We start from the raw sequence: 11,773 nt of genomic DNA, 5'->3' as shown, positions 1-11,773 counted from the left end.
TTGATATATGTTATGAGAGAAAGGTTATGAAAGGGTTTGGTGACATAAAGGATAGCTTGCATGAAAAGTAAACAACTATGCAAAAATAGAGTTTTAAAAGATTTGAGAAAGCATGTCAAGATTAGTTTTTGTTAACTTGTTTCATATATACTCGATTAATCATGCGTATGAACTTATTAATGATCAATATAGCCACGTATCCTCTTGATACCATTTATCTCTAATTAAATATCATGAATATTATCATATTAACCATTAAATGACCTCTCATGCCAATAATCAACATAATAATCTTTAAAGCTTGATACATGTGGTTATCAACTCACAAATATATCTCTAAAGTTTGTTTATTAATAGATGAATATCTTTTAGGTCAAGATTTGAAACATATCTCTCAATAGTGATTCAAAACAACATATAGAATATGAATAACAAGATACTCAACATATATTAATCATCAACCAAGTCCATACAACAAAAGATCAAAAGAAATACATACTTTACAAGTTAACTACCTCTAATCTTGACACAAAAGGGGTTTAGCTCTCCATAGCCATGGAAGCTTCAACAACAAGCAACACAACAAGATTCACTAGCATCAAAACTCAAATATGATGAAGAAAGATGCTTGGAAAATATTGATTAGTTCCTTTGGAATATGGTTTTTCTCTCCATTTTTCTTGCCCTAAACTTGTATGGTTGGTAAAGTTACATAAAAGGATAAGATCGACCCCTAAAATATCTCCAAAGTGCCTAAATTACAAGTGCCCAAAAAGTAATCTTGCTTAGCGAGATTTACTCGCTAAGCGGACTATCAAAATATCTGAAAAGTACACAGACCTCGCTTAACAAAATTGGTCAACTAAGCGAGCGCCAAAATATGGTTCTCTTCGGGAAATAGGCCAGGGAAGCGCGCTTGGAGGCCGCTAAGCGAACTTGCTAATTTTCCACTTCTTGTTTTTTATTTCAATCCTCTTCCAAGCCAATTCCTTCTACACTTTTCATTCCAATCTTGTCAAAAGTATAAAAACCTGTAAAAAGCAAAAAAAAAGTGAAGAAACTTAATATTTATAATAAAAACTCGATTTTATTTATTTACTCAAGTATAATGCATAATTGAATAGAAACTTGGGAAAAGAGTTATAGAAATACCACAAAAGTTATGAATAAAATATGTACAATTTGGATTCTAACAACTCTCTCCAACTTTGACCTTTGTTTGTCCTCAAACAAAGATAGCTCAACAAGCTCACACAAAAGAATTTACAAAAGGTTAGCAACACAAAGTGAATGGTTCAAACTTGGCTTACATACATGCACCATAACCATCCCTTGCTTGTACAAGATCAGAACATGGACATGAATTAAGTTCTAAACACAAAACATCTCAACACAAATGCATTAGCTAAATAATGTTCATACTTGAATCACCTAATTTTCACATCACAAATCATGAAGGACAAAGTGCAATGATAATGTTAGCACCAATGACCAATCACACTCACTAGCAATTGTGCACATCCAAAACAATTCATGCATTCATCTAAACCATGCACAAGAAACAATAGAACAAAGATCACGGAGGGCTTTTTCGGTTGTAATTTGGCTTGGGTTCCAAACAAGTGATAATATATACACATCCATTGAAACGAAAAGGGTGAATAACATGAAGAGAATTTATTTGTTTACACTATGTACACATTCTTGTTCTCCCTTTTTGTTTATCAATTCACAATGCATCCTTCTTCTTTTTTTCTTTTTTTCATCATTCTAATTTTTCTCTTTTTTCTTTCTTTCTTTCTTTTCTTTTCTTTTCTTTTCAAGGAATGCATTGTACCACCATATTCTTTCTTTTTCTTTCTTAAGTAAACCCCTCTCCCCAACTTTGAACATTTCAATCACTCAAAACACTTATGCTCTTCAATTAAGGGTTATATGTCATTGGGTTAAGTGCTTACTAAAGAATTTTTTTCAAATGAATCACAATTTGTCTTTTCTTTTTTTATCAACCAATTTAATAAGTGGTATACTTACTTAATAAGCGGTCTCCACGCTTGGCCATATGGTTGTGCATTTTTCCTTTGTTGATACCCCCTTAGTTTAGATAAGGAGCTTTTCGTTGTTAGTAACCTCCTTGGTTCTGATTGCCCATGTAATTCGCCTCTTCATTAACGGGTGGACAGTATCCGGTAGGGTGCTCTCCACTACAAAGTTCACATAGAGCAACTTGTTTGTTCTTGTTGGGGAGTTCTTGCAACTCTTTAAGTTGTTGGGGAAGCCTTGCCATTTGCTTGGTAAGCTCCTCCACTTGTTGAGAGAGTAGCTTATTTTGAGCCAGAATTGCATCGTTGGCACCAAGCTCAATAATATCGGGCTTCCTTTGTGGAGTCCCCCGATTGCGTTGAACTTGATGATCATTTTTGGCCATTTTTTCAATTATTTCAATTGCTTCTTCCGCTGTCTTCGCCATTAAATAACCTCCAGCAGTAGCATCTAACAATAGTTTGGGTTGTGGTTGAAGACCATTACAAAAAATATGAATTTGAGTAAGCTCATCAAAGCCATGACTAGGACACTTCCTCATCATTGACTTATACCTCTCCCATGCTTCATTAAGAGATTCATTGACACCTTGAGAGAACACTGAAATAGTTATTTTGGCTTCCAACAACCTTGATTAAGGGAAAAATCTTTCAATAAACTTCTCTTCCAACTCATTCCAATTTGTCATTGTTTGGGTGAGTTGGTCAATATACCAATCCTTAGCCTTTCCGATCAACGAATGAGGGAGCAACCTCTTGAAAACTTGCTCTTCATCCCGTTCAGGAGCTCCAGCCGCACCAGCAATCTCATAGAACTTTGTCAAGTGAGTATATGGATCTTCATGATCAAAACCTGAAAAAGGACTTGCATACAAAAGCTAAAGAATGCCGGTCTTCATCTCTGAATTCCTCGCGTTGTTGTCATTTCTTGCAAATTGAGCCGCTCTCCTTGGACTATTTGCACATGGACCTCTTTAAGATTATGGTGGTGGTGGTGAATCAGCTTCCATCTCTTCTTCAATAATTTGAGCAGTTGACGAAGTAATGGCTTTTTGTCTTAACCTCCTTCTCTAGCTAGTTTCCTCCTTCTTCTTGTTTTACTATTTAGTCTATGTGCAGTCCTTTCAATCTCGGGATCAGAGAGGAGTTGGTCTGCAGACATACTTCCTCGCATAAACAAAAGCTTAAACACTAACCAAACAATTTATCTTACACCTCAGTTTTATTGATAAACCGAGAGGTATGATGCGATAGTTTTGAAAATAATTAAAATGAAGAAGTTGAGGTTCAAACTCATGTGCAGATAACTTAACCCCTCGATTTTTTTATTAATTGATGAATAAAGCGACAATTTTTTATAACGCACTTCGTTACCTCGCTTTTGTAGTTAAGATTAAATGTGTTTCGCATCCGAAGTGAAACATGTTATTTATAGTTGTTTGCACAATAGGTTATGAATGAGGTCGAATTGATGGGTTGCCTTAACAAGGTTGTTATGTAGATATGAAGAACAATAAAGTTTGGAACTCTCCTCAATAAACTCTTGGAGGAACGAGGTCTTATTGCATAGGACTAGATGGATATACCACCATAACTATGTCGTCTTCCACTGGAGGAGGGGGAGGAATGGACATAATTTTGACAACTTCAACAACAACAACAACTTGTTGTTGAGCAAAATAACAAGTGACTTTAGATGTTAGACCTGTCTCAGAAGAACATTAAAATTTCAACAAAGAGAATTGGTGATATTGATCTTTGATGGAGAAACATATGTTTTTCATAAAAATTATCGGGATTCGGATTCCCATAGAAGGCACTACTATTCCATTAGGAACTAAAAATGAAAGATGAGTAGTGGAGTTACGCTTCACTGCAGTGAAGTGATACTTCCGATAGATAGAGCAGGATGAACCTGCAACATTAACACTCCAACTCCTAAGTCAACAAGAGAAATGAAGAGTATTGTGATTCATAATGAATTGAAATACTTTAAATTATGTGCTTTATCCTATATGATAATCGATACATACCAAATAAAAGTTTACCTGTTCGATCTGTGCGTTTCTTAACTCAATGTTCACTCTTGTATCTTTTGTCACATACCTTACCAACGACACAAAATAACTTTTAACAACTTTTATATATAATTTATATATAAGAGCATAAAAATTTACTAAATTAACCATGATTTAAATATCAAATTTCATTAAATAAGTTAATAAAAATAAAAGTCACTTTATAAATAATTATAAATAAAGAAGAAATAAAAAAAAAAAGTTAATGAAATTGAGAAGTAGCATTGACTCGGCGCGGTAAGCAACGTTTTATTTCAAGTTTCCGCCAAAACCATCTATAAATTTTGAACCCAAAAACAACCCCCGCGCCTTACTCTCTCACTCTCACTTCACTTCCCTCCTTCTCCATTTCCCTTTTATCTATCTTTTCATTTTCACACTCCCCAAATAAATATTCACCTCCCAAACCCTAATTTCACCCCAATTCCACAAACCTTCAACAATGGCCAAACAATCCAAATCCAAAAAACCCGAATCCTTCGGCAAAGGCAAAGTCACCCCAATCCAGATCGCCTTCATCGTCGATCGTTACCTCTGCGACAACAATTTCACCCAAACGCGTAAATCGTTCCGGATCGAAGCTTCATCGTTCATCGCCAATTCTCCAATTAACGAGGTTTGTAAACTATAATTAGTAGTAATTACCTATTTGTTATCTTTTATTTTGTTTTTGTTAAAGTTTGGTTTTTTATTTTGTTTTTGGTTTGAATGAATTTTAGGTGCCGAAGAGTTTGATGAGTTTGGGTGAGATGCTTGATGAGTATATATGTTTGAAGGAGCAGAAAGTGATGCTGGATCAAGAAAGGGTTTATATGGAGCAGGAGAAGAACCGGGTTCAGATGTTTTTGAATGGGGTGCAGAATGTTATGAATGTTTATAATGCTAGTAAGAATTTTTCGTTGGCGAATGGTCCTATGCCGAATGCGAAGTCTGCCGCGGTTCCTCAACAAAAAATTGGTGAGAGATCTTTCCTTGATTAATTAGGGTTGGAATGTTGGTTTGTTTTTTTTGTTATTGTTTGATTTTAGGCTTTTAGGCTGGGTTCTGTTTATGTTCAGAATATAATAGGTTAATTATTGGCACTGAAGTTGATGTCCGACACAGACACTTGTGATTATATTTAGTTTATTCATTTTTGCAAATTATTACTGGTGTCATTGTGTTATTGTCGGTGTTGTGTTTCAGGTGTCTCTGCTTCATAGATTATCAGGAACACCTAAAATGCTTATGTGGTTTGTTGTGATTCTTTGTATTGCAGATAGTTGCAATCAAATATTTTTGATGGTTTTTCAAACCATGTTGTGACCATTGAAATGTTTCTAAACCCTAGATATAATTAGTTGCTTCTTGGTTGCATTGTAGTTGTGGTTGTTTCTGAACAAATTATTATGTCTTAAACTTGACATTACCAAATAATCTTTTATGACTATTTTAGGAACGGTGTTCTGGTTCATTTTGGTGTATTTGTATATGAATTATTTTGTATTTGAGACAGTTAAGTAGCACTGATGATAGAAGGTTTCATTTGGAACCAATTTACCATGTCTTGATTCTGAATAGAACAATGGGGGCTTGTACATTTCAATTTGGAACCTGTTTACTGAGTTTGGTTATTACTTTACGGTTACTTCTAGAGTTAACCTTTTTTATGAAACCACACTATAGGACTAAGTTTCAATTGAAATGAAAACTGATTTAAGTTTCAACTTTTCAGGTGTTCCTAGTGCTCCTGTTACTGCCACTGCCCCCACTTCAACACAAAACCCATCAAATATGCTATCCGTACCTGCAGAGAATGGAAACTTCTCAACACCCATGATTAGTGTATCTGACAGAAAGAGAAAAGATACTAGAACAGTGGATGCTCCTTCAATTGCAAAGAGATCGCGCGGTAGATCATCATGTACCAGTAGGAAAGTTCCTGTCCTAGGTATTGTACTTATCTCCTAGCTTATTCGTTCAACTGATGCATATACACGTGCTAATCTTTCATGAAATAATTGATTATAATTTTGTTCTGTCCTCATCTCAGGTCAAAACACACTGCCACAATCAAACAGTGCTGTTAATAATCAAGTAGTTTATCATCCTTCTTCTGTAAATCAATCATCTGCTGCAAACTTTGTACCAAGTGGTTCACAAGTTCAAGGCTCTAGTGTCGTGAAATGCTTATTCAATCAGCCTCAGAAGTCTATCCCGAGCAATTCACAAGTTCCAAAGACACCTCCAAGGGCAAATTCCAGTCACAGTGATACAAATATATCCCCACCTGAGGTTACTCAGGTTCCACCTAGCAATGCAGAGACTACATCTACTTGTTACACTGTAATTTCAACCAAAAGAGTTATGGTTAGCCCTGCAAAACAGATGGCTTATATAGAGAGTAGTCATTGCATTTCGCCTGTTAAAATGAATCCGGACAAGGCAACTAAGAGGGAGCATGTAAGAAGCAGGTTGAATTTTGATTCCTCTGATATACCTCAAAGGTTGGATTCTGACAAATCACTCCCTAATGAGATTTCTACAACAGAGACTAACAACGAAGCTCACTTATATGACATTGATTTCCCCAACTTTGATGCCCTTAACATGGACTTTTCATTTGCTGAAATGTTAAATGATCTAGATTTTTCATGTGAGGGTCTTGATTTTTCATGTGATCCAACACCAAGTCATTCAAATGATAATCAAGTTATATCTGAACAACCATCAACTTTGGTAGAAGCTCTTTCTGAGAAGAATATGAACATACAAGGTAATGAATTTGATAACAACTTATTATCCACATAGTTTTGAGCTAAACCACAATTTACTGATAAACTTTCACTTTTGCAGGCACTGATTCTCTGACTGCAACTGCATCTGTCACAAGAAACATAACAATTGTAAGCCCAGGTAAATTTACTAGCATTTTGCCCTTTGCATTATCTACATTTCAAATCCAAATGACTGTTGAACCAAACATTTGGAGTTTTCATATATTATAAGTATATGGTTTGACATTTTGCATATCCAACAGCAATATTAACTCATATTATTTTTCTTTCAGAGAAAAAGCACCAGAGCTGTTCAGATCAGGAGAATTGTTGATGTGAGAGTTTGGAGTATGACTTGGGCTGATTTGCTAAACATGTTTGCTGCAAGAGATTCCTATTTTCATAGTTCCAAACAATATGGATGCCCTTGATTTAGGAGGTTAACACCATTATTTATTCCTTAGACTATGAGGCTCTTAGGTCAATGGTCATTAGGGAAAAGCTGAAATGACTTTTGTGATTGTATATAGTAAGTTATTTGTTCTGGTTCACTTAATAGATTAACTTTTAGTTGGGCTTATTAGATGCTAAACATGGTTACTGTTTATGACTGAAGTCTAAATTTTTTCTGGTTGAAATGCTGTGAAACAGCTAAACTTTTACTGAGAATTCAGAATTTGCATTTATAATTTGAACAATTACAGAAATATATGATCCTATATAATTGTTGTTTTAAAGAAATTTATATATCTTAAAAAAAACTTATTTGGCTATTATGATGTTGATATATGTTTATATCAGTGTTTTTTGGGTTACCATATAATAAATATAAAAGGTTTTTTGTTTAACAGTGATTTGTCTAGAACTTAAGACAACTAAGTCCAAGAAGGGTCAATTAAGTCATTGATGTTCATAACCAAAATATATCAATTTCATCTCCGAGGAATTACAAGAGGAAGATTGTTTAACAATGCTAGTAAAAGACACTTAAAGCACCTAAGTCCACATGTGCTCTAACTTGAATATAACATGTGATGTCGTCCATCGTTTTTTCCAAAAAATTTACAAAAGGATAAAACGACAACAAGATGAACCAATGGTTATTTCAGGTGGAAGACATCAGCCTATAAGCAAATAGTCTTATCTGAGTCCATTCTTAAACCTTACAATTTTTTTAGCTAGACTCTCATAAGACATCACCAATGTATAGGGTTCATAACAATCCTTATGAACTTTGTTGCATACATCAATTCCAAATCGACTCAAACAAAGTTATTAATGGACGTAGAAAAGTCAACCTACAACCTCATGATTTGAAGATCAATACTCACAATGCTTAAAGACATCTTAATCTTTGTTGTTACTGTTAATTTGTAATTCCTTGTGTCGAGGCAGTTTGTTACTCGAACACAAGGTGTGTCGAAGTGTGTAACAGTTTGTTACACATAAGTTTGTTTTAAATTTAGATAGTTTGTTTTAGATTTAAAATAGATTAGATTTGATTTAGCTCCAAAATAGGTATTTTGGGCTTTTATAGTTTTGGGCTTTGGCTTAGGGAGAAGGCAAACCTAAATCTATAAATAGGGAGTAACCCTCATTATTTGTAATCAAGTCATTAATCTTGTATTCACAGAAGTTGCAGTTGCAAGTGAATAACAGAATTTCCACAGTTTGTGGGCAGAGAGAAACTCTGCAGAAAATACTTCCTTCTTCTCTTTTAATTTCCGCAAACCCTAATCCTAGTTTTGTTCCTATTTTCTTCATTGTCATCTTTAACGATAAGGAATTACTCAAAGGTTTGAGAGTCTAATTCCAACATCTGGTATCTAGAGCTCCGGTTAATCGATTCAAGGCAAGAAGAATGGCGATGGCAATGAATCATCCGAATGGGCATTTTCCAGCAACACTACCAATTCTGAAAGGAGATAACTATGAGAATTGGTGCAAGCAGATGAAGGTTGTATTCTGTTGTCAAGATCTTTGGGATCTTGTAAAAGAAGGGGTAGAACCGCTTGCAGAAGGTGCGAAGGAGGAAGAAAAAGCTGCTTATAAAGAATTGAAGAAGAAAGATTATAAAGCTCTCTTTATAATTCATCAATGTCTGAGTCCAGATAATTTTGAAAAGGTTAGTGATATAGAATCTTCAAAAGAAGCTTGGGAGATTCTTGAAAAATCTTTTGGAGGTGCAGAAAAGGTGAAAGAGGTGAGGTTACAAACTCACAAGAGAACATATGAATTACTTCAGATGGAAGATAGCGAAAGCATAACTGATTTCTTCACTAGGATTACGAAACTAGTGAATCAAATCAAGATATGTGGAGAAGTATTAACAACAAGAGCTGTTGTCTCAAAGATTTTAAGATCTTTGGCTCCTAAGTTCGACCACATCGTGGTAGCCATAGAAGAGTCGAAGGACTTGTCGAAATTGACAAAAGAAGAGCTTCAAGGGACGCTTGAATCTCATGAACAAAGAATGGCTGAAAGAGCTGCGGGCAAGTCGAAGAGCGATGTGGCTCTGCAGGCTCAGTCAGCAAACGAAAAGAAAGGCAAAGGAAGCTGGACTGGAAATAAAGGTAGAGGTGGCTACAACAATTCGACTGGTCGAAATCAGCAAGAAGGAAATTGGTCGAATCAGAGAAAACCCTCTTACCAAGGCAACCAAAGAGGTGGTGCTGCAGGTAGAGGAAGAGGTGGTGGTCGAAAGCCTGACAAGAGTCACATTCAATGTTTCAACTGTCAGAAGTATGGTCACTATTCGACAGTTTGTCCAGAAAAGAATAAAAGTCAAGAAAGTGATGCAAAGCTTGCAAAACAAGAAGAAGAAGAGATGTTGTTGATGGTCACAACAAAATATGAAGATAAATTCAAGGACCAATGGTACTTGGATTCAGGATGCTCATCACACATGTCTGGAAGAAAAGATTGGTTTGTCAACATAAGACCCTCGATGAAAAATATGGTGAAATTTGCAAATGACAATACTCTAGCAGCTGAAGGTATTGGTGATGTAATGATTACGAGGAAAGATGGAAAGAGGTCAGTAATTTCCAATGTGTTGTACATACCAGGCATGAAGAGCAACTTACTCAGCATTGGGCAGTTGGTCGAAAAGAACTACAAGGTTTCGATCGAAGATAAGATGATGAGAGTTGTCGACGCAAGTGGGAGGTTAATCCTGAAGGCTCCTATGTCACAAAATAGAACCTTCAAGATCGAACTTAATGTGATGGAGCACGAGTGCCTTGCAACTGCAGCTAGCAAAGATGAATGGATATGGCACTATCGACTAGGCCATCTCAACTTCAATGACATCAGAGAGTTGAAAAGAAAGAATATGGTTTCAGGACTGCCAGAAATCGACATTCCAAACGAGGTATGTGAGGAATGTGTGCAGGCGAAGCAGCACAAGAATAGCTTCAGCAAGGATGCAGGAAGTAAGTCGAAGGCTATTCTCGAAATCATATACTCTGATGTATGTGGTCCTATCCAGGTGGATTCGAATGGAGGTAACAAATACTTTGTTACATTCATAGATGATTTCAGTCGAAAACTATGGACTTACCTGATCAAGAAGAAAAGTGAAGTGATCGAGGTATTTGTCAAGTTCAAATCTATGGTCGAAAGACAAAGTGGTCGAAAGCTCAAGGTTTTGAGAACTGATGGTGGTGGAGAATATGTGTCGAAAGACTTCGACATGTTATGTGAGAAAGAAGGGATTATGCATGAGGTGGTGCCACCCTACACTCCACAGCAAAATGGAACTGCAGAAAGGAAGAATAGAACTATCATGAATATGGTGAGAAGTATGTTGAAAGGAAAGCATTTACCTAAGGAATTTTGGGGAGAAGCAGTGTCGACTGCAACATACATTCTAAACAGATGTCCGACAAAGAAGCTAGAAGGAATTACTCCAGAAGAATGTTGGTCTGGTGTGAAGCCTAGCTTGAGCCATCTGAAGGTATTTGGATCTATAGCACATAGACATGTGCCAGATCAGTTGAGAAGAAAACTTGATGACAAGTCGAGTCAAATGATACTTATAGGATATCATTCGACTGGAGGATACAAGTTGTTCGACCCAGTGAACAAGCAAGTAGTGATCAGCAGGGACGTGATCATAGATGAGCTTAAAGAATGGGATTGGACTGAAAATGTCAAGAAGGATTCAGTGAGAATTCTTTATGAAGAACCAGCTATTGAAGTCGAAAGAGAAGAAGTTCGGCAAGAAGAAGTCAGAGGTGATGCAGGCCCAGGCAGACCTCAGAGAACAAGACACATGCCTGCAAGGTTGCAAGAATGTGTAATTACATCAGATGATGTAGTCAATGATGAAGGTGAGCTGGTACATTACGCTTTCTATGCAGATGTCGAACCTGTCAATGCAACTGAGGCATTGAAGGATTCGAAGTGGGTGAAAGCTATGAATGAAGAATTGAAGTCCATCGAAGACAACAATACTTGGTCACTTGTCGAATTGCCTCAAGGCAAGAAGGCAATTGATGTGAAGTGGGTATACAAGGTGAAGTGTAATCCCAAAGGTGAAGTGACTCGATACAAGGCAAGGCTTGTGGCAAAAGGATTTCTTCAGAAGGAAGGAATTGACTTCGATGAGGTCTTTGCACCTGTTGCCAGGATCGAAACGATCAGGTTGGTTGTTGGTCTAGCGAACATGAACAATTGGCACATGTGTCAGATGGACGTTAAATGTGCATTCCTGAATGGACCCTTGGACGAAGAAGTCTATGTTACACAACCAGTTGGGTTTGTGAAACACGGCGAAGAGAGAAAAGTGTACAGACTGCATAAAGCCCTGTATGGACTGAAGCAAGCTCCAAGAGCTTGGAATAAGAAGATCGACAGTTTCCTAAGGGAGAAAGAATTTGTGAAGTGCACAACT

At 36.5% G+C, this 11,773-nt stretch overlaps 1 protein-coding gene and 1 non-coding gene across 2 annotated transcripts; both read left to right on the top strand.

Annotated features, from left to right (window-relative positions):
* Positions 1 to 2,558: 2,558 nt before the first annotated feature.
* LOC131608428 (small nucleolar RNA R71) lies at positions 2,559 to 2,664 on the top strand. The gene has a single exon (XR_009285689.1). It is a non-coding gene; the product is annotated as a small nucleolar RNA R71 (small nucleolar RNA).
* Positions 2,665 to 4,400: 1,736 nt separating this feature from the next.
* Positions 4,401 to 7,427, top strand: LOC131606323 (uncharacterized). Its single transcript, XM_058878572.1, has 6 exons — positions 4,401 to 4,736; positions 4,840 to 5,077; positions 5,835 to 6,050; positions 6,153 to 6,875; positions 6,956 to 7,015; positions 7,170 to 7,427. Exons 1-6 carry the CDS (start codon positions 4,563 to 4,565, stop codon positions 7,208 to 7,210), a joined length of 1,452 nt encoding a protein of 483 aa, XP_058734555.1. The 5' UTR covers positions 4,401 to 4,562; the 3' UTR covers positions 7,211 to 7,427.
* The last annotated feature ends 4,346 nt before the right edge of the window (positions 7,428 to 11,773 follow it).

Source organism: Vicia villosa, linkage group LG5 (assembly GCF_029867415.1).
Source record: "Vicia villosa cultivar HV-30 ecotype Madison, WI linkage group LG5, Vvil1.0, whole genome shotgun sequence".
Lineage (NCBI taxonomy): Eukaryota > Viridiplantae > Streptophyta > Magnoliopsida > Fabales > Fabaceae > Vicia > Vicia villosa.
The sequence above is the reverse complement of the archived record's forward strand: the minus strand, read 5'-3'. Positions and strand labels throughout refer to the sequence as shown.

Bases quoted from the DNA above. Each gene is read 5' to 3' on its own strand.
- LOC131606323 (XM_058878572.1), top strand. From the start codon at position 4,563: ATGGCCAAACAATCCAAATCCAAAAAACCCGAATCCTTCGGCAAAGGC. The intron at 5,078-5,834 runs GTGAGAGATCTT...TCAACTTTTCAG, and splicing joins GGTTCCTCAACAAAAAATTG to GTGTTCCTAGTGCTCCTGTT. The intron at 6,876-6,955 runs GTAATGAATTTG...TCACTTTTGCAG, and splicing joins GAAGAATATGAACATACAAG to GCACTGATTCTCTGACTGCA.